At 31.1% G+C, this 24686-nt stretch overlaps 1 protein-coding gene across 2 annotated transcripts in view; it reads left to right on the top strand.

Annotated features, from left to right (window-relative positions):
* Nucleotides 1-24265, top strand: part of LOC123290567 (dual specificity protein phosphatase Mpk3) — a 110056-nt gene extending 85791 nt beyond the window's left edge. Inside the window, exons 2-6 of one of the 2 annotated variants that reach the window (XM_044870801.1) lie at nt 12636-12896; nt 15984-16090; nt 16237-16372; nt 21203-21667; nt 23523-24265. In XM_044870801.1, coding sequence (XP_044726736.1) covers nt 12636-12896; nt 15984-16090; nt 16237-16372; nt 21203-21667; nt 23523-23536 — 983 coding nt within the window. In that variant the 3' untranslated portion in view covers nt 23537-24265. Of the gene's footprint in view, nt 1-12635; nt 12897-15983; nt 16091-16236; nt 16373-21202; nt 21970-23522 lie in introns of those variants that run through there. The other variant, XM_044870800.1, reaches the window with a different exon arrangement.
* The last annotated feature ends 421 nt before the right edge of the window (nt 24266-24686 follow it).

The raw sequence follows: 24686 nt of genomic DNA, 5'->3' as shown, positions 1-24686 counted from the left end.
TCCAGAGTATGTTAAAAACAATTTTGGTATTTCATTTATCACATACTTAGACAAAAAGTCAATTTAACTAATTAACCTTTTGAATAAATACTCTTCGTTCTTTTTCTTTTTTTTTTCTTCTAAATAACCTCCTATTATTATCACATTATTTTTACAATGTTAATATCAGTTATAGTTTGTTGATAGTATTCGTTTCCTTTCTAGGTTAATGATGTTATATCATTCTGGGGGAAAATTAAATATTCCTGTCACGTTGTCAACTAATAGTAATTAGTTATCTATTTGGATAACTAATTATACAGTGAAAATCATTTTATAATATTTCCTCTTATAGTTCGTGATGATATATGGGAAAAATCGGTGCGAGAAAAATGAGTCGAGATTCTAATACGCCGAAGCTCGATCTCGTAATCTCAATCACATAAATTTTCTCTAAGCAATCGTTTTCGACATGGTTTGATCGTGAAACATTGGCAAATATATAGCGATAGACGACCTCTCGGTGGCTACTTGACCTTAAATTTTGTCAACTATTTTCACGAAATTCATGATTTTTTGTCAAACTTTGAGGGTGTATGTTTTCCTTTTTAATTGAAAGTAAGTTAAAAAAATTTTGTTCCAGTGGCAGATAGGTCCATGGCTACCTATCTGATCATATTACGCGATACGGCTATATTGTAAAAGTCTCTGAAAGGAAAAACTGATCACTATATAAATTCTAGCAACCCGTAACTAGCTCAGTGAATTAGAACATCATAGAAAAGGTATTCTATGCTTTGATCTCGCCCCCATAAATTTTTTTTAAATAAAAATGTTTGTCATTGTAAGCCTTAGGATTTTTGTTTAATTAACGATAGTTAATTGACACACAGTTGTAGATATCCTTTTGTAATTTTTGAAAACGTATATGTAATACACGTGTGGTGCCTGTTAGAACAGGGTGTCCTCTATGATTTATAGCCATCAAACCATCGCTTTCAGGAATGATAGGTCTTAATAAGCATAGTATTTTATCATTGGCATTAGACATGTACACAACTTAGCAGATATTGAACGCACGGTTTTCGAATTCCAGAACAACGGTCTTCGAACTGAATCTGTTCTTATCCTTAGAAGAAAAATCTGTTATCATCCTAAGTTATTTACGAAACATTTGGTCAGATTATTTATTATGATTTGTTTTTCACAACATGATAAAATTCCAATTTTTAATGAATGAATTTTTGATCAAAACCTCAGATTTCCACTCAGTTTATATTAACTGTGCTCAGATCGTCCCGACTCGAACGAAGTTCCTTAACGGAGCTTGCGGGGGTGACAGAACTAGGAGAATTCGACACATAAGATTGAGGCGTATGCTGTGTGTGTGCGAGTAAATTCTATTGGATAACTATAAAATTTTAGACCAATCGAATTGAAGAGTCATATAAGTAAGTCCCTATGTTAAAAGTTTAAGTACCATGTAGAAAACACCTATAAATGAAATAGTACTTTTTTCTGGTTGAGAACCAATTCAATGTTTTGTTTTTGTATGTACCTTCCTGTACCCTATCATATATGCAACACATACAACAAGTCTTTTTATAGTTTTGTTGTTAAAATGTGCAAGCAACTACTTTATTACAAAGATAATTAACGCTAGTAACAAACTATAAAGCTAAAACTAACTATGAGTTACTTTAATTAACCTTTGACTTAATAAATAGTTTCTTGTCAATGACTGACTATGACAAACTAACAAACATATTTCAGTGGTAGCTTCTCCTTTCAAATAGCTGATATTCACATCACACAGTAGTGGTGATGATATTCTTTATATACATCACAGTCAGTGACTCTGGTTGGGGTGATACTGTTCGTATTTTAACGATGTTATTGTCACATATAAACATTGTTTATTTGCTCATGTAATAATAACCATTAACATTCCTTAAAATTAAAATACCAGTCTCAGTTTGTAAGTAAGTAAGTACCTCTAACTAATATTATGTGTGAAAATAAAAGAACATTTTAAACTTACTTGAAGGTAATTAGAATTATTGATGGTGTTAATTTTTGAGAAGTATCTAATATACAGGGTGTCCCGTGATTCGATGTACATAGCTTAAGAGTGTATTCTTTGAACAATTTTAACTCGAAAGTGTTTTGTGTACTTTCGTCTAAAATCCAATAGTTAAGGAGTTATGTGCACTATTATGTCTCCAAAGATAGTAATCCAATAATTTTTATACATTACAGTCAGCGTCAAATCCGGTAGTTCTAATTTTTCCCAGACTTGTTTATAATGTTTTCCAATTAATATTCCAAGTTTGTGACCTCCAACGCCGAACACAACTTTGTCAAAACTCAAAAAAACCGTGAAAATTTCGACTTTTGAAGATTTTGTCGATTATAACTCTAAAGGACTAGTTTTTTATAGTACCTTTTCAAGGAGTTTTTAAAGTAGACTAAATTGGCTACAATATGGGACTAAAATCTTTTTGTAGACCTAAAAGTTTCCGAGATATAGAATAAATAGTTACAAACTTGAGACTAAACTTAATATACCTAGATATACTTCATATATACATGGCATAAAAATTCCATATGACATTTATCATTAAAATCCTTACTGCACTGCCAAAAAAAATATAATACAGGAAGTGAAAACTTAAAACTTTGTTTTCAAGCCCTAGAACTCACCCATCCTAGAACAAAGTGTACTCAATGTTGCTTAACTTCATCAATGCTGACGTGAACCCATCAGATTTTCGTATATAGAATAGAATAGATTCTAATGGCACTCCTTTCATTGTACAAATAAAAATAAAATAAGTTTTGTAACCAATTCTAGGAATATAAAACTGCAACAATCAGTCCGAATTATTTGTGTTTGTTGATTGGATGTTTAAACAATGATACCCTGAGGCTTATTTCTATACTTAAAAATCCCTGTCGTTTGTTTCACTCAAGTTACGAGTAATACATTTTTTCTGTTTTTTAAAACTAATTGACATTTTTAATTTTACCCCCAAAGCAATTGAAGAAAGTTCCTTGAATTGATGGCAATATGTGTTAATAAATATCATCAGAAGTTTATAGGAAATAAAATACGATAAAGTTTTTTGTGAAATATATGTTTGTTTTTTTATTTTTTGTAAATGGTTTCAATCGAATCATCCTATAATTTTATTGGATACAATTTACACTAATTATGGTAATAAATTTTAATAATAACCTAAATAATTATATTCTTTAGATATATAAATATACAGTCCAAATCAGAATAAATGCTTACACAAGTTAAAAATTCTAATGAATCTTAAAAAAGATTGATTATATTTTTCAAAGGTTACAATTATTTTATTTTTTCTTTCAAAAATTTGATTGTGACCTTTCTCATAATTCAAAAGTTTTGCTCTTATCTCCGAAATTCAATATTATATCGATGATTTTATCGACACGCACAATTGAAACTTAAGGTTAACCGAACAGTAACCCGCAAGACAAACGAAAATTTCAACACAATTGACAAACATAAAACAAAAGTAATTGATAAAATAAAAATTGTAGGACAATGCAGTCTTTTTTGTGCACTGCAAGTTGCTCCTCAAAGAGGATATCTAAAAAAAAGCCAATCTTAGATGGAGGGAGGAACGTACTTGTGGCAATACAAGACAGATATGGTCTGAGTACAATCGTAGGCGTCCCGAAGATCTTATATCACTTCCAAGGGCCTTTGTTCGCAAAGTTGTTGCTGCTATTACAGGATACTGGTTCGGCGCCAGGCATGCTGAACATCAGTCACGGAGACAATCGACAGAAGTGAAAACTTAAAACTTTAGAATAACTGTGTCTTCTTTTAAATTTTCACGCCTGGGCCTGACAGTGTATCACGACTACTGCAGGAGCTGTCACAGTCGTGAGATGTAGGAGACAATGTTTTATCTTCTCTGTCACTGCCCAGTTTTTGCCATGAGGAGATGGACTTTAGCCAGTCTCTTTTTGACGACCACTCCGACCTAAAGTCTATCGACGTCAAAACTCCCCTGCTGTTTTTAAACAGCTCCAAATGGTTCATTTTAGTTGAGGTTTGTTCATTTTTTACTGAACCTATTTGTATGTTATATGTTTATATAATATAAACACATTTATAGTGTTTAAGTATTTATCATATAAATATGATGATCTAGAATACAACAACTTGAATGCCATAATTACAGACTATTTCATGTATGAAGGTGACATGATGGCATGGCATCGTAAAATTTAGTAACAATTTGGAACATTTACAAACATTGCATTGCATCGCATATTGTATAGAAGTAATATAGATTAGGTCTAACATCATATATTAAAATATTAAGGTTATATTTAGGTTATAACCTAAATGTAACTGAATTATTTAGTTTTGAGGTGTTTATTTATCCTTGACGAATGTAGATCAGATTAGACCTAGTTCTCCAGGTTGGCGTATGGGGTATGGTTATGGAGGTTAGCGGGCCATGCTCGAGCATCGGGCCTCGAAGCAATGGTTCAGAGCACCTAGCCAAATAGACCCTTGTACTCTATCCCCGCTACGCTTTTCAGTGGCTATTATAACCAACTGATGTACTGAAACCCAGGATCTGCCTAGCGCTGAGTTTCCTAATTTCTTCTGGTTCGACTATGGCCGGACCAAACCATTTCCTTCGCTGCTGTATGAGCGCCGGGCAGTAACAGATAAAGTGGATCGATGTTTCTTCTGAATTTTCTCCGCATCTGTCACACGCGGGAGATTGTCTTTTTCCAATCTGATGTTGGAACTTGTTCAGGTTATCATGCCCTGTTAGTAACTCTACGATGACTCTAATATCAGCTCTGTTTAGTTTCAAGATCTCTTCAGCTCTGTTACCGAGCGAGTTTCGTTCACTCAACAGGCTTTTTAATTGTTGGTTTTTCAGATTATCTCCTAATCTGTTAAGACCTTTTTGATATGGCATCCTCGCAAGCTTTTCTTGAGTGGGAGCCATTCCAGTTCTCCAGGTTACTTTAATAGTCAATTTAGATCCTTTCAAGCAAGAGATGGAATAACACTTTAAATAAGAAAGTTGATTCTCATAAATAACAAACAATTTTTATTTAAAATAGCAGGAAATGATCGAAGCAAAACACGCTATCTGTTGAAAAATGATCTAGCCAAAAGTTGTCAAGGGCAATAGAGGACATTAGCCTGTATTTATGACATTGACCAAGGTCATGTGACAATAATCTTCAAATGATCTTGAAAATTTACCTGGGCTTAAAAGTTATTTTCATAGACTAATGAACTTTATTGTCCTTTTTTTTCTAAAGCAATGGTATTTTCTTTTGTTTAAATCTCTGAAAGCTGACGATTTTCGAATAAATGTTTTAAATAAAAAAATGTAATTTTTTAAATGTTCATTTTTTTGCAATAGTTCAAAGTCCCTTGGTCACAATTAATTCAGTTTTGGGGCCTCTTGCCATGCAAAATTTTAAATTATTTCATCACAGAACCTTTTTGGGGCTTATACGATATTTTTAGAGCATTTTATTACATTTACGTCATACAAATACAAATATTATGAACTCAATTTAAAATCAATTCTAACAAAAGCGATTCAGATAATAATCAATTTAAGTTCTTCAAATCATTGAGAAGCATAAACCTTAGAAACAAAACCTCTTTCATCATAAATACAGAATTCTAATATTATATATGTGTGTTTTGAAATTCATAGGAATTAGATGGGTAATAAATTACTCAAAATAAAATTCTATGAAGTTACTATAACGTCATATCCTTCTCATGGTTTACCATCTGGTATGTAGTTCTCACATAACTTCTGTATGCAAGTATATAATCGATGAATCGCATTTAATCGTTTTCATATATTTATTGTGTTAATAAAATTTGAAAATCAAAATATTTTGCAGTAAAGTTGTAGAAAATAAATTTTTGTACAGTTTTTCATCTGATTTTTAAAAAAAAAATCTAGGTCTTGCGTAAAAATTTTCAATAATTTTATTGAAAATTTGATAGTCGGTTTTCAAGGTGTACCCGGTAGGTACTAGATGGCGTACATCCAGGATCCTGCTTTGTTAAATGTTGGACAAAATAATTTTGGCACTTTTTATTGAATATCTTCCTGAATGAATATTCATCGATTTTCTCAATACTTCCAACCAAATTCACCTGATATGGGTGTTTCATTATAAAATAAAATTAGTTCTCATTTATGTTATAATTTTGCCTATAAGTATTTATAGTTGATAAATTCGCAATCTTTAGTTTGAACTTTGCTCAACCTTCAACAAATTTTGTATACAGAGGTACTAAGTTACTTCTTAGATATCAAGATAAATCCTCTTTAACTAAATAGTAATTCATTAGACAGACATAAATGTTTCTCCTAGATCTAAAGTGAAGTCTTTAATGTAATAAATATGATTGAAGATATATACACACAGGTGTCTAACACTTCTTAAACATTTACAATATGCTGTGACATTATGATCTTTGTTATTATATTATATTAATAGTTATAAAAGCTGCTGTGTCATCTTCATTCATCATTTAATAACAGGTCAGGATCAAACACACAAAATCAAATCTAGCTAGGTTGTCAATTGTGATTTTTTTTGAAAAGTCTTTTAATTATGGATTTGAAAAATTTTATTTGAATGTAAACTACTATTGGAAAGAATAGGGTATTATCGTTAGTCAAAAATAAATTATGAAATTTGAAAAAAGTTAAAATTTATGTAAAATATACTTAAATTATCTGAATTCGAGCCATAAAAGCACATTTTTCTTTTAAAATATTAAAAATCGTAATTTTTAAACTGTATATCACGTGACCTAAAACGCGGACAAGCAGCCTGCTGTGATGTCATATCGGTATGAACCATAGACCTTCAGTTAGTTCAGTGTAGACAGCTGGGTACAATATATCCATAGATAATAAGTATCTATATTTTTTTATAATAAGATGTCTATGAATATATCTGTCAAACTTATCTGTGTTATTTCATATAATGATACCGATATTACGTCATGAAATTGGATGCCCGAGTTTTTGACAGTTTAAAATTTAATTTAAGTTTTTGGCAAGAAAGCGTGTGTATTTTTCCGAAATAAATTTTTGGTGGCTTTTTATTAGCAAAATCAACATTTTGAGGTACTTTTTCAAAAATAGTAGAATACCCTATTATTTGATAGTTTACTAGGACTCACTTTTATTAAAGTTTGCATATATGTTTTATAATTAAACAGCATTGCACTGACATACTCAATGTTCGTATTTATTTATAAGCATAAGTTTAATTAACAAAGTTCATATTATTATTATTAATAATAATAATTATCAGATGAGTTTAAAGAGTTTACTTTATTATTATTATTATATGTTACGTTTAATAATAACAAGTACCTAATGAAAACCTTTTGAAATTTACACACAATAAGCGTGCAATGTTTTAGTGCAGTTTATAATGAGATTTTTTAATGAGGTACATGCAATTATATGTAGGCCTTAGTCATACGAAGGTGTTAACTTTAAATGGGATATTCGAAGAACAAATTGAGTCTGATTTCGGGCCAAGATTTTTGAAGTATAGAACTTCTTAAGGCGTGCTTCACTTGGGGGAGTAAACTGGAAAATGTGTTATCATGTTGAGAAGGAGATATAAGTTCCGTTTCAACAAATAACAACATGTCATACTATATAAGTATATAAAATTTTATACATTTATAGAGAGACATAATAGCTTAGTGGCAGAACTCTGGACTCCGATACCGGAGACAAGCGTTCGAAACCAACTCATGAATATTAAAAATTTTATTTTATTTTTATTACTTTATTTGTAACATGTATTTACACCAAACGATGGAGCTAAAGAAGTGTTACTTCAGTCGATCCAATTTCATTTTGCTAGAAGAACACTCTCGATCACTATACTTTTCAAACAAACAAACAAAAATCAAAATTGATTCATCCGTTCAGGAGTTACGATGACAAACATCATCATCTATTTTCTAGTTGTTATCGGGTACGGAACAATAACTTTAAACTTGAAATATAGCTACCTTAAAAAAAAGTACCAAACCGCTACCCCCGAACCAAAAAAATTTAAATTTATAAGTTTGACCGCCATGTATTTTTGTCTGTCTGTCTGTGGCATCGTAGCACCTAAACGAATGAACCGATTTTGATTTTTTTGTTTTGTTTGAAAGGTAATTTAATGGAGAGTGCTCTTAGCTACATTTCCAGTGCGAGTTTAGGGTTCCGTACCTGAAACAACTAAAAATAGACCATGATCCTGAAAATCGGTTCAGTTTGGAGAAGGCTTTAAGGAAAAAGGTACTTTAATGGAGATGTGTTTCTAGATATGTTTCAAGTGCGAGTATAGGGTTCCGTAGTCGAAGAATTAGTCGGGGGTTTTTTAAATTTTGTAAATTTCACTTGTTACGGCATTACCTTTTTAAAAAATTAAAAATTAAAAAACAAACGACGTGTTGCACTCCGGGAGTGCCGGCAGAAGTGAAAACTTGAATATTAACGTTGTGCATTTTTGATATTTTGGAATGGCCAGGGAATAATTTTGCACGAATTGCTTTAATTATCAGTATAAAAGTACTATCATTTATGTGGTAGAATACAATATTTATTTATTGCGCTATCATACACAAACATGACAATTTCATGAACGAACATTTTTTACCCATTACAAAAAAAGTGTACAACGCCGCTAAAGAAGTTTTCACTTAAAAAAAAAAATTATATTTTTAACAAAAAGGCAACCGCACACAGTGTTCCCAAGCGGTCACCCATCCAAGTACTGACTGTACCCAATGTTGCTTAACTTCAGTGATCGGACGAGAGCCGGTGTACTGACTGTGACATAGTCTTACGCTTTTTCGATCAGGACACGTGTCCTGTCGCGAGTTTAACATTTTTTACCCATTACAAAAAAAGTGTACAACGCCGCTAAAGAAGTTTTCACTTCAAAAATAATAATAATTGGTACATCCGTTTAACAGTTATGATAAGAGAGACACGTGAAACTATATTATGATTATAATATGTAATTTGTTTATATAAATTGTATGTGTATGAGTAATTAATTTGTAATAAAATTATTTAACATGGATTTATTTAAAATACACAAAATAATTATAATATACCTTTACATTCAACAATAATTGTTATACTTAGTTGTGTAGTTAGTAGATATATACCATTTTTGTTTTAACTTTAAATTAAATATGAATTCACGTTTAATTTGTAAATGACACACGTGAAAATATTTTATGATACCTTTATTTTGTGATAATAATAACATAACAATATAAAATAATATAGGTATGAACATAAAATTTATAAAATAAAGAAAAAAAATAGAGTAGATTTCAAAATCAAATTCAGCCAGGTTAATATCGGTTTAGTAGCCTGAGTAAACAATATACCGATTGTAAACTATCCCGTTAGCCATATGAAATATATTAAGTAAGAAGAGTTATTTTGGACGTTCTTATGTATAAAACAAAGAGTTGATGTGTATGGTGTGTACTGTTGGAGTCCATGTGTACCTACAACTTCAAGTAATGAGTGCAATTTCTCTTTGTTTTATACATAACAAAGTCCGTAAAAATTCTTCTTACTTCATATAATATAAATGGCTAACGATATGATTTACTAGAAGTTGAACTTACATGTTACCAGAAGTCGAGCTCAGATCTCTTAGATTCATGTCACAAAAGTCATAAAAAGTGCTACCTTCAATTGCTTACAACTAGAGAACGGATAAAGATACAGAGTCGAATCTTAGCTCAAAATACGTATTTTTGAATTTTCTTCAACTTTAACCAATTAACCTTACCAGCAAAAGTCAATAGTTTTCACAAAAAACTCCAAAAGCCGCCCTTTTCAAAATTTTTTTAAAAACCCGCCGTTTCGGGCAAATTTTTGTGCAATTTTTTTTTAAATTTTTGTTTTTGATAACATTTGAAGCCATCCCTGAAAAGTAATTTTCGAAACAGAGAGATTGAACTATTATTTTAATTAATCCTAATAATGGCCAGCATACAGGAAAAATGAAAAAAAACTAACTTTAAAACAAGTGAAAACAAACAATTGACTGAGTTAATTGTTGAAATACCATACATAGTTAGTGTTGATTTCTTTATCACATTATACATACAAACATGTGACACATACATAACTGATAATCAAGTATAGTACATATTATAAAATTTCTGCCTAATTGGCACCCTCACGGGTAAACAGTGATGTTTACGAAAAAATGTTTCAAACAAAAGTTGTTTAATTTTTCATAAGGAACATTTTTTACATTTAAACTTTTGTTCTATCTCTAACGGCTTAAAAGACCTAATTGACCTATGATGCTCATTTACGAACTTGACCTCACTTTTTACGTCCTGAGTACGCTGTAAAAATTTCAGCTCGATATCTTTTTTCGTTTTTGAGTTATCGTGTCCACAGACGTACGGACGGACGGACGGACGGACAACCGGAAATGGACTAATTAGGTGATTTTATGAACACCTATGGCAAAATTTTTTTCCTAGCATCATTATTTTTAAGCGTTACAAACTTGGGGCTAAACTTAATATACTATGTATATTTCATATATGCATGGTATAAAAAGCGAAAAGTCAATAATTGAATCACATGTATTATGGCTTTGGCTTATAGCCTGTCATTGTATAGTACAATGAAAACATTTTTATAAACACCACGAAAAAGTTTTTTTTTTATACAGATAACATAAAGAGACAATTTATTGTTATTATAGAAGATTCGAATTACATTTTATAAAAAAAACTGACACAACATTTTATTGTTTATGTAAAATATGAGCTATTTTTTCATTGTTTTAGACAAAAAAATATTAACAAAAAACAAATATCCGAACCGAATACAGTATGTTTCGTATAAAAGTTCCAAAATTTTCCTATACCTCGAAGAATTCCCTTATTGAAAAACAGTGACTGAATTTCACACTTTTACCTTATTAAGTGTTCTCTTATTCGAAAAAAGAATTTATTGTTTTAATTGACTTTATGACCCCCCCCCCCCCTTGGGTAATTACTGCGCACGGCCCTGGTTTCTAATAATGATTTTAATAAAAAACCATTTATTTTATTTTTTTGGAATTTATTTATACAAAAATGTTTACTGTCAAAGAAATCAATATGAATTAAAACGGAAGTGAAAACTAAATGACTCATAAACAAGTATAAAATTTTAAGAAATATACAATACAATAAAAATTCTATGAAATACCGAAAATAAATAAATTTTGAGTTGTAAAAAAAATTCTAGGAAAGTATAAAAATTCTTAGTAATAAAAATCATTATTATTTTGGACAAAAAAAAAGAAAAGAAACTAAGTAAAAACTTCGAAACTATAAAATAAATATTTTGCCAAAATTCCATTTAATTTCAATAGATTTGTATAATATAAACTAACATTATTGTGTCTGAAAGATGATAGAAAAACTATCAAATCCGGCAATACCTTTAATTACTAGCGAAAATATTTCAATTCAATCTTTATTCATCTATTTTTTAAACAATATTTTAAGGTAGTTCCAGCATCAAGGCAATTTTAAATTTATTGTTGAAATTATTTGTACCTTATTTTCAACTTTAATGATGAATTATTTTATAACTTCATCGAAAGCGAAATAATTAGACCAAATTTTCAATTTTCGATGTTTTGAAAAATACTCCAGATATCGAAATTCTTACTTTTCGTCTTATATTGTCAAGTTATAGAAATAATAATGGGGGTTTAATCTCCGTTTTTAGGGCAACTGCCTTACCACAGAGGCCACCCACATCATTATTTGTTAATCTTTATTTATTCAATTACATTCATGTTTACAATTACATTTTTTATGTGGGAATTCTGCACTCCCATTAACTATAAATTGTTCACACTGCCACTGCCTGGGTTCGAACCCGCAACCTAAGTCTAAATAGTCCAACGTCTTAGACTAACGCCTTTGACCGCTCGGCTATTTAGGCTCTTTGTCAAATTATAACATAATTTACCATCAAAATTGAAAAAATATATTTTTTTAATATGTGTCCCTACTACCGCGCTCATTCATGTTTAATTAGTCGGGCAAAACGGTTTTTTTTGTTTTCAATAATTTATTCAGGTTTTAATTTTTATTTAATTAGGTTTTTTTAATTTCCACCGACTAATTTTGGAGAAATCTATGAAAACATTTCATCTTTCTATCGTTGGCCTTAAAACCAATGTTAAATATGTCTACTTTTGCCTATTTATTGCAACAATCGGACAGCTTCTCCCTAAAATTTTCAAAATTGCTTTAGAGTTAGTCCAACTTCATATAAAAAATTCAAGCTTTTTTTATTTAAAATTGCCTTGGTTCTCGTACATACTAATCTTCAAAAGGGCCCATTTTCAAATAAATCCAACAAAAATTTAACTTCCTAATAAACAACATTGAATAAATTTTCTTTTTATAATCTACTTAGACATAATATTATTTAGCTGATTTTCTTTCTATGTCGACAAAAATTGTCTTACAAAAAGATAAATCGTCTTTTTTAATATTAAAAATTCAAATAATAACAATAATTTTTATTTATTTTCAGGTGGTTTTACTGATTTCCGAAATTCATATCCAGAATGGTGTGGTAGTTGCCCGTTGGGTCCCGATACCTTGGATACTGGTCCTGGTATACCGGTCACAGAAACATTACCATTAATGGGTTTACGTTCGTTACGGATATCCGCTGGTGGTATAACTCATCCTCATCATCGTGCACCACATTTAAGCTGTGATAGTCTTTCATCAGCTGCAAATAGTTCAACCGATAGTTCTGATACGGATGAACGTTGTGATAGTTCTTTAGGTAAGTTCTACATTCTTTAAAAACGTCACGAGCGTTCAAAACGATATCTTTTGCTTTGAACATTTTGGATACAGGATAGTCATAAACCGGGAACATCGGGAAAAATGATAAATCTGGAAAATTAATAATGGTTTTTTTTTCAATTTTACCAATATACAATTTTTGGCTTCAAGCTTAAAAAGACACCAAGAAATTTTAATTACATCAGTTTTTAGAATTTAAAGGGTACGAAAACCCAAAAAAGTACAAAAATGATTCGCAAGATATGGTTTTCAAAGATGGCGCTTAAAGCTCGCCCCCCCCCGTCCCACCAACGTGGGCTTGCATACGGGATATATCCTTAAAAATAGCAGTATTATATATTCTGCTGTAAATTGCATTATGAACCTCTTTTCTGGTTTTTTGGGTAATCAAACTGCATAAAATTCTGAAAATTTTGCGATATTTGAGTCTGAAAAAAGTTGTTTTACTAAACAGAACCTCAATTACCGTGACCCAAATATATTTACGATTACCACAACATTTTAGGTCAGATATATGCACATTTTTTAGACCCACCAACCTAAACCATAAGACATTAATTTTATTATCTTGAGTTATAGTTTATTTATCATATTAATTTACATCGAAACACTATTAGTTTTTAAAATGAGCTACATTTCTATTGAACTAATAATCATAAAAATTAAATTTATTACTTCTATGTTTAAAAAGAAAATCAACTTCTATGAAGTATTAGTCCCAGTGCTCATCAGCATACATTGTCATTGATAAACTTTTCATACCTCGTTGGAAACCTTGTCAATATTTAGATGGGAAACCGCTTGAGAACATTGTGTGCTTTTGCCTTTTTATTATCTAGTTCCTGGATTACCGAGCTCTACTCGATATTTTTTTAGTTGAAAAGCACAAATCTTATCACTAATATAAGAATCATTTAAAATAACTACATGCAAATACAAATTTGAATGTCCCGGTAATGTACTTTATGTTGTCACCAATAGATGTCAGGAAGAGTCATATTTTGCAGTCAATGTTTCAGCTTTTCCTGAAAACAGAGATAAAACGGCGTTTTCTAAAAATGAAACCTAGCTAGATCGACTTTTCTCTAAAAAAATCCCCTTGAATACTAATTTTCATGAAAATCGTTGGAGTCGTTTCCGAGATTGCTGATATATATAACTCGAAAAGTAATCGTCGGATTGAATTTTAATAGGTCCTTGCATTTATACCAAAGAGTGTTTATTCATACTCTACATCCTGAAATTCTCACGGAAACGAATTATTAAAAATAACTAAAAAAGCGATGAAAGTTATATAAATGTCAAATGTGTTTCTAGACTATTTTTATTTACTCTACTGATAATATCAGACAAACCCACAGCCACACGTGGCCTGGGTTATGTTAATCAATTAGTATGTTCAAATTTCAAATTATGAAATTTTAATTATTCGTATTATAATTAAATGTTGTCTCAAGCTAAATCTAATTAAATCCTGCACCAATTTCTGTTGTTGGCATCAGGACTATATTAAAATTATCAAAATTATTCGAATTACACTTAAAACCTTCTACAGTTTATATTTCCAAATAAAAATTAATATAATTTATACTTATATGACTAATTTTTTCAAATGTGTATCATAATATTAAATTTATTTAATTTAATTTAACAAAAATTTATATCCTTGATATTCATTTAATAAATTTAATAACTCCCGGCATCCCGGTTTAATGTTGGCAGAAAATATATTTTTAATAGAAAGCATTTAATTAGGAAAAATTTTATTTAAAAAATTTTAAGAACGTATCCATATTATTACGGGATAGGTATTATTAGAGACACTTTACTCAAAGTCTAGACATGTCGGAAAACGTTTTTTTTATAAAAATTAATTAATTTTATTTATATGATATTATGAAAAATCGTTCAAATGTTTGAAAAAAAATTTTTTTGTTGTTGAATACACAATCTTCAAAATGGCAAACATGAACTCCCGGAGAATAATTATTTCCAGATAGATTTTTGATTAAACACGGCAACTCACCTACCAAACTCATGACCAAATTATATTTACAGTAAAAACTTGCATAATATTTTGTCGTATTTGCCAGACATTTTTATCGTTATTAACGGTGAAGCCGGATTTTCTATTCACATTAAGATTTTCTCACCAAACAGATATTTGTTATTATTTTCAAAACAATTCAATGTCACGAACAAAGATAAGAAATAATTATTCTTTGATAAAATAAAAAACACATGTTTTATTCATATGGATTTATGAATAGTTTGTTCACGGACTTAATTATCAGGTTGTGTACAGCTGATTTAATTTGGTTTTAACATTCCTAGAAATAACTACATTTCAACTTGAAAACATTTTTGGCAAAGATATTGCCAATAAGCATACAGGCAATACATTGTATTCGTCATGGATTACAATAATTTTGATAATATTACATAAAATTCTAACAATTCTAAAGAATACAAAACTCTAATTTTCTGATTCGACGATACAAATTAATAATGTTAGGTACTACTTTGAAGTTTCCCTGAAAACTTAAGTAATCTGACGAAATACAAAACTGAGGCCCTAATACGAAAGTTGACCCAACCAAGTGTTAATTCTTTTTCTAGCTTTTTGAAATATTTTATATATCCTTCGACCAAAACATACTACTTACCCTTACTTTCGACCAAAAGGAATATTCCTTTTCATGCATATTAATGCATTCAATGCATATTAATGAATTGCTTTATTGACGATGCTAGGGACATTATCGCTATTTATTATTATTTTTAATCTTGTTCTTGGAAAAGTATGTCTTAGTCTTACAGGATTAGACGTCTCGATCTCGCAGAGTTGAATCTCGGTCTTACAAAAATAATCTCAGTCTTGATCTTGGTCAATCGATTCTTTTGTTTTTGTCGTTGCATCAACCATGTTTTAAGTTTCGATTGAGTGTTATTGTATTATTTCAGAAGTTTAGGAGTCTTACCACGAAATTATTTATAGTTAATATTAAGTTAAAAATAGTTTTGTGCAGATAAAATAATTATACTCCAAATTTTATGATTGTAGGTCTTGAAGAAGATAGAGATTTCCCAGTGGAAATCGTACCACATTTGTACCTTGGAAATGCTGCTAATAGTGAAGACAGCCAAGCATTAGCAAGGCATAGTATACAGGTAATTATTTACAAAAATTAATACAATTATATAATAATGAAATAATACTACCTACCTAAAATATATATATATAGTATAGATAATAGGAAAGCTATATCTGTGTTTGTAATGCTATTAAATTACCATTATTGATTTTTCTTTTACAGTATGTATTAAATGTAACACCAGACTTACCAAATGTTTTTGAAGATATGGGCAATATTAAATATATGCAAATACCAATTGCTGATCATTGGTCACAAAATCTTGCCAGCCATTTTCCTAGTGCCATAGAATTTATTGGTAAGTAAAAATTTTTTATATTTTCACTCTGTCCAAAATCATGAAATTTTAAAATGTCTAATAGTGTCTTAAATCGAAAATACTCCAATATTAGCTTCCGTTGTTATCTGTTAGAGGTAGAAAAAGAGGCTAATTTCCCGATAGAAGTATAATTTTTTAATAACTAATATTATCTGTAAAATTTGTCGGAAATTAGTGAATGTCTTTTGATTGCTTGGCCAAACTCTTCTAGTATTTTACTTTCTAGAAGTCTATATTGATTTTACTTAAAGGGAAACCAAGCGGAGAAAGTCCTCTTTAAAGCCCGGAGATCTTCCGTATTATACAATTAGGCACACTCCTATAGCCACTTTTCCTCGAAGCACAAGAGAAGATCATATCTGCGAGATAGAACTATCCACTTCGAAGCTATTAAATTGGAATACAGATTTTTAAATGTCTTCTTTTTTTCCATTGAGACCATTCAAGTAGTTTTATATTGATTACCCTCAAAGTTTGAGCCTCGACAAACTTATCAAACGCTATAATTCTCTCAACTACTCCTATTTCGTTCAATTTGTTTTTAACAGTCTTGAAGACAAGTAAATTTTTGTTATTGAAAAATTAATCAATTGGGAGATCTTGTAGATTATTTCAATAACATCTCTTATATTTCAATTACCACTACTGGGATATCCTAACCGATGTAGAAAAACTTTTCACAGAGTAAAACATTATCTAGAAATAATATTGTTTTCCTGTTTTTTTTGTTACGGGAATTCCCTCTGGTTTATTATTATTAGATGTTAATTAAAGCTACACTTATTAAAATGACCTACTTCCTGGTTTTCACAGTTTCATACCTCCCACTTGTCACACAACAAAACTAATTCTAGAGCCAAATGAAATCTAAAGTAGAAACTGTACAATTAATATATACTTGTACAACATTTATTTAGAAAAGAGAATTCGAAATAGGGTTTATATTTCACTGATGACTTTTCTTCAAATCCTTAGGCTAGGATAGGTTCTATTGGCTGTCTACGAGGAACGTACTTAGGCCCCACATTGTGATGCCATCGACCCTCTTATAAATCGCGAATTATCAGCTCCTCAGTTATTTTGAGAGACTAAGTACACCTCCTTCATGCAAATTAATCAAATTAATTTGTTTTGATGGCGGGAATCGAACCCGCTACCCTAGACATACCGCACACGGAACCTTTTAAAAAACACGGTTCCTGTATAACATCTCATAGGAACCGTGCATTTTTTCGAGATAAAAGTTAGCCTTTGTCATTTTTTGAACCCTAAACTACCACCTATGCAAAAAGTCATGTCGATCCTTTCCTCTATGATAAAAATAATTGCTATTCTAGACAATAATCTATCTCTGGGCCAAATTTCATCCAAATCCGTTCAGCCGTTCTCGCGTGATCCATCCAAACTTTCAAGAAATATATTGTCCAGACATTATAACAAATTAAATTCTAGTCACCTCCGGTGGTAAAATTGTACCCTTATAGGAGTCATTTACTAACTATTGTGACTGAAAATCTCTAATGACGTCAAGCAGTAAATATGGCAGTCATAGACTTGTTTTATTAAACAGTTCATTCATACATTTGAACAGAATTGTTGTAAATTACTATGGTTTCTTGCTAAAACACGGTTTAAGTCTGTAATCGTAGTTCTATTTTAACCCAGCGATTATCGCTTGAAAAACGATTTTCCCATTTAGTAGAATAAATATTAGTTTTAAAATTGTGAAATTTTAATTAAAGCTCTTTAAAATGACCTACTTCCTGGTTCTTACAGATGAACACCTCAATTTCCATGTAAAGATCAACGCGAAACCTAAAATAGAAACTGTAGGATTAATATTTACTTTTTAAAGAGAAAAATAAAACATATAGGAAACTAGCATAAAGGTTAATTCAAAGAACGGTTTCTATTTCATTGATACTCGCTCGAGTTAATTTTTTTTATTTTATTTATATACACAAACCCACCAATAAATTTCAAACAAACTACTTGCATCCTTGTCTTTATACATCTTACCATCTCTGTTCCACCTAGATCAATACACAAATTTAACTGACACACACACATGCAAGTTTACAACACCCCCGCATTTTAGAATATATAACACAGAGCAATATAATATACAGCTGGTAAATTATTGCTATTTCTTTCTAACATGATGTGTATCAAATGGTTTCTAAACCGTTTTACCATTATACTCATATCTTTGTTTGGTTTTGTTCATACAGTGTGCCCCTGGATAGCAGTGGCATGCATTACATATAGACAGAAAGGCACTGCCTACCCTACATAATTCAGACATTGAAATCTAAGAGATCAATAAACACAAAATCTTATCGGGTATCATCTACTACAATAATGGTATATGGCAGACATTGAATTTTTACGTAACTTCACATTGCGCTGGACTAGCGCTGCTGAGTACCTCCAGGCAAAGACACGAACTATTCTTACCTAAATGTTTATATGTGTACACTCATAGTCATAAAATGTCACATATAAGAATGTATAGAAAGACAGTGTCTTTTACAATACGACAAACTACGATATTTACCGAAGTAGTTTCGTTTCTTATTCATTTAAATACACCTACACTACAAGTATTTGATTGATCAGTTTTTAATTGATCTCCATAATTTATAACGATTAATGATCTACGCAATATAAAGCACTGTTATTTTCGTCTTATTGCTTTTAAACTAAGTCGTGTCGAATATTGATTGTTTTGATTTGTTTGTGGTTATATTATCAAGTGTTTAAGATTTTAACGTTGATAATAGAGAAAAATGGATAATATTCACTGCCAAACTTGTTCAGATGGTTACCTTTATCCCGGGACACACTGTATATTACAAAGTTATCCTTATTAGAGAGAGAAAGCAACATAGCCTTCAAGCTTTGTGCACCCCCTTGTTTTGTTCGGTTGTAGTATAACATTTCATTCAGGGAATATGAATGGAAGACATATAGGTCAGACAAACTCCATTGACAAGTCTGTACATGTATTGTAGCAGTGAGCGATACATGAACAAGCAAGGCACCCCCCCCTAAAGAGGGAGATAGTGGATAGAGATGGGGCTAAATGTGTACATCAAAATCTTTTAATTCATGTCGTTGTGTGTAGGTGTGTGATGTTTTACACCCCCATAATACGACGGGTACGATGATGAACCAAGTTACTTGTTATAAATTTTACTTCTTATACATAGAAATACTATTTCATATATTAATATATTCCTCTTTATATATGTGAAAATTTATCAATGAGTTAGGAGTTGTAAGTGGTTGTCTTATATCATGACCATCTTAACTCTAGAAATCAATAGAAGTGGATGTATTATGTGGTTTAGAAATGTCCTAGAAAATTACTGCATATACTTTTTTTTAAATGACCTATTTATCTTGTCAATCCGTCTGACATGACGATACCTTAGTAAATGTAGTCGTGGAGATGACAGTAAATCGAAGTCTGACAAATAAATCTATCTAGGTTTACTTTGTAAACCTCTTAAATTAAAAAAAATGTTTGAGCTCTTCTGGAAGACACTCACAATCGAAAATTCTCTTCAAAAAACACGTAGTTAATTTTGTTTCGAATATAAACCCTTCTGAAGAATTATAAATCAGTAATGATATGGAAAAGGCTTTAATTTTAGACAAATGAAGTTCCAAAACTGTTTGTTTCGAACTTGTTGCTCAGACAATCCTCAGCTTCTCGAACGGAACTCAGAACTCCAATAACGAATGATGCCTTTCCGTGCAAATAGGATATCATATTCAAAACCTGAAAAAAATTGGAAATTTTCAAAGGTTGTACTTTAATGATGCAAATCTGGATTTTTTCGAGTTTTTCGCGTTTTTGTTTTGTAATGTTTCGGCTCATAAACAGGTTTTGAAAAAAACTGTTGGCACTATCCGAAAGTACATAAAATTGCAATTTAAAAACAAAAAAGTTAAAATCCGATGATTTGTCTGAACTGCACGAGCTTCTCTTATTTTTTTCAAAAATTGAGGATAAGTTACATCGTTTTTCCAAATTTCAACTCAATTCCTTCATTTTTCGAACATTTATCAGAGAAAGTTGAAAATATGAGGTTACTGTGATTTTCTTAAGATTTTGACGTTATTTTCCTATGTTCAGGAATCGATAGCAGACAAGGTCGATGCAGAAATTCTTAACAAACAATTCCTTTTTTATTCGCCTCAATCCGATCAATAGACCAAGATATTCAAGAAAACGTCATCAAAGAAAACAATGCAGAGATAAATTGTCCTAAAACCGTGGGCAGAAGGTTGTGCGGATCGTTCTAGACCGGAAAATTCCTTTTCTCTGTTTTTTTTTTTTACAACGAAAGAAACCTGTTTAAAAAAAGTAGCCTTCTCCCAATATTTACCGAATTGATTATCAAAATCCGGTAGATTTTCCTAACTAAAAGCATTTTTCAAAAAACTAACTTATTATAAATAAGTTATTACAGAATTTGTTTATCCCACTTAGACAAAAATCTCGTCCTTGGGAAATCTTAATATTTTAGTTAAAGTTTAAAAAAAAATATTTATCACATACACACATTTATTTATAAACACACATTCATATAAATGTGCATACCCATATATAAATATTTCTTGTTTATCTACGTTACCGACTTAGATTTCTGATAATTTCGTTAGATTCACTCACAGATGGCGAGACTGTTTTTCGCGATATACCTGAATCGTTATATCAATAAATTTTATCTTCTTATAAAAATTTGTTTTATTAAAATTGTTTACAAAAATATAATAATTTTCTTTTTTATTTTGCAGAGGAGGCTCGATCCCACAACAAAGGTATTCTAGTTCACTGCCTGGCGGGAGTGTCTCGCTCAGTAACAATAACCGTTGCTTATCTCATGTACAAATGTTCATTAAATTTAAATGATGCATTTAATTTGGTACGTTCACGTAAATCAAATATTGCACCAAATTTCCATTTTATGGAACAATTACATAATTTTGAACGTGAATTAAAATTAGATGTACATTCAGAGAATCCAAATAAAGTACTTGAACAATTTCGTCGTGAAGCAAAAAGTACAAGCAACAATACATCAACAAATAATCGAAACAATAGCAACAAGACTGATAAACGATGGAATTGTCCCGCATGTGGTAAAGGGAAAGAATGTAAATGTTCTGGAAACAATACACAACAAACAGAATTCTTAAGTCCGTTGGGTCAAATTGGTGTATCACCTGATTCCGGTATTGAATTCGATCGATGGGGTACAGGTACGCCAGGAGAATGAGATCTACAGGGGGGATCGCAATGGCACTTCTAAAATCATTTATTTAATATCAATTTTATATTACGAAATAATATAAATCCATGAATATTTCTAGATAATGTATTATGCACAAAACAAAAATTATTAAAAGCACTAAAAAATTTGTTACGACAGATCCGTTTTGTGGAATTGAATGCAATAACTGGAAATTGAAGTGGCTTGAAAATTAGATGAATGTGTGCCATTGTCATCCTCCCATTGTTTTGGGATAATAAATTAATCGTCAGATCTGTATAACAATTATTATATTTGTAGGTTTAATAAAAAACTTGCTTATCCCAATTTTTGATTGATACGTTTAATGTAGGCTTTATTTTTTATTAACCAAAAAAAAAAACAAAGTTTGGTTACAATCAACCAAATAAATATAAATGGTTCCGCTAATAAACTATGATTTTATTTATTTTTCATGTCGACATTTTTTTTTAAACCTTAGAGGTTTATGCACATCGTGAAACTTTTCCACCGAGATCCGGTTTTGTAATTATGAAACTAGTGAGTAGTTTTTCATATGATTTTCGATCGGATACTGAGATGTTATTGCAATTATCTTGTTTATTTTGGCGTATTATCAAATTAGAAAAGTCCCGAAACATTTGATTTTTGATAACTCCTTACAAAATCAGAAATAAGAGCTCTTTTCTCTAAGAACTGTTTGTTTCAACGTCCTAGTTCGAACGTTTTAAGTCCACATTCCCACCAAAATTCACACTCTCCATTAAATTACCATTTTCCTTTGAGCCGTCTCCATCAGCTTTGTAGATCATGGCCTATTTTTTAGTTGTTCCGGTTACGGAACCCTAAATTCGCACTTGAAACATAGCTAGGCTAGGAGTGGCTGTCCTGGGGCGGGACACACTTAGACCATAGGGCCCCTTGTGATACCGTAAATGGGTTGGCCCATTCCCGGCCACTGCTCTATGAACCATTTGGAGCTGTTTAATAACAGCAGGAGGGCTTTGACGTCGACTGACTTTAAGTCGGAGAGGTCGTCAAAGAGAGGCTGGCTCAAGTAAGTCCATCTCCTCATGACAAGAGCTGGGCAGTGACAGAGAAGATGAGACATTGTCTCCTCCTCGTCATCAATGTGACAGTTCCTGCAGTAGTCGTGATACACTGCCAGGCCTAAGCGTTCAGCATGCTTGCCACCCAACCAGTGTCCTGTGATAGCCGCAACAACTTTGCGAACAGAGGCCCTTGGAAGTGATATGAGAACTTCGGAACGCCTGCGATTGTACTCAGAACCCACCTTCTTCTGAATACTAAATTTCATCAAAATCGTCGAGCAGACGATTTAAGAAAGATTTAAGATCGTTAATTTTATATCAAAATAGATCAAAAAAATTCAATGATATTTCAGTATCCGACCGATCTATGCTTACTTCATGTTTTGCTCTAATAGTAAATCTAAAATCTAAGCTCTAGTATTTTCCCTCAGGATGTATGATCGCACGTTTTTTATGCGCATACCGTTCGTCATGAGGATGTGTTAGAACTTCTAGAAGTGTTACCATGTGCATACTCCCCTAAATACTGGAATCGTAGACCTAAGCAAAAAGTATTTGTGCAATTTTTTCATGAAAAATAAATACAATTGTTAGTAGAATTTAAAAAAATTATATCTATAGTAGTGGCATTAAATCGGTGTACCCCCCAAATAAAAATGTAGGATCAAAACTGTAGAAAATATTGTAGTTTTTAAAAAATACAAGATGAAAAGACATTTATTAAAAAATATTCTGAATTAATAAGAGCGGTCACATAATGTGATTACAAATAAACTAATGAATCGTTTTCAGCACACAAGAAATAATCCGAGAAACAAACTGATGAAAAAACAAAACACACTCGTACGTTATCCAGATGATATGTTTACAAATTTTGCTGGGATCTACCTCAACGTTTTTATTTTACGTTGCTTCTTATCTTTCTCTATTTTGTAAAAAAAAAAGAACGTTTATTGTTTATATGAAAAAAGGTGAAAACTTACTTATTTTTTTTGTTTTGTTTTAGAGAATTTTAACTATCCAATTGTATATGGTATGCCTGTTTCCATTCGGGGGTGGATTATCCATCGGAAAAACTAGACATGCGTAGAACTAGAAATATGAGTTTAAAGGGGCGCGTATAATTTATAATATTTGGCCGCTAGATAGGCGCCGATGAATTGCTTGCCTAGGGCGCTCTCATCTTTTAATCCGCCTCTGCGTTTATTCCATCTCGTTTAAAAAAATTCGGTTCCTCAGACAATTTAAAACTGACGTTAAGATTTTTCAGCATTTAAGGTGAAAAGGGCGCAAAAGAAAACAATGTAGCAATAAAAATCCCGTGCAGAAGGTCGTGCGGATCGCACCGGAACCAAAAACCTCCTTTTCTATATTTTTTACAAGAAAAAAATTTATATTTAAAAAGAAATTTGTTATTTCAAAAAATTTATCGAATTAGTTATCAAAATTCGATAGATTTATCCAATCAATATTCAATAAAAGTCACAATTAACGTCCGAAAACTTGTCACCCCCGATCCACATTCTTATGGGCTATCTTCGCCTGGGACACACGCATCAATACTGCAAACTCGCACATTCGGATTCCTTAACTCGTAATTACTAAAAACTAATATTGTAAAATGTTGGAGTTAAATTTCTTGGCATTAAGTGCCAAGTGCATTTGTTTGACGTCATATCATTTTTATGAGCGTTAACTACTCAAATGACGTTAAAAATGAATTTGATTTCCAAATCGCTAAATAATTATTGATGCACGCTTAATGATCAAACAATAAGAAATGAAGTTAGTTTAGATTATGTAATCGAATTTCTTAGAAGTTGATTTGACGTGCATGAAATCTGCTATGGAAACCAATTTGACGTTATTAGAGCGTTAAATGAAAAGTACATTTTAAATGATAAAAATCTTAATCCAGTTTTCAATTTTTTTATTGTTTTTTAACTTAAAACTGTC

Source organism: Chrysoperla carnea, chromosome 1 (assembly GCF_905475395.1).
Source record: "Chrysoperla carnea chromosome 1, inChrCarn1.1, whole genome shotgun sequence".
NCBI classification, from domain to species: domain Eukaryota; kingdom Metazoa; phylum Arthropoda; class Insecta; order Neuroptera; family Chrysopidae; genus Chrysoperla; species Chrysoperla carnea.
This window is presented reverse-complemented; position numbering and strand designations above follow the sequence as displayed.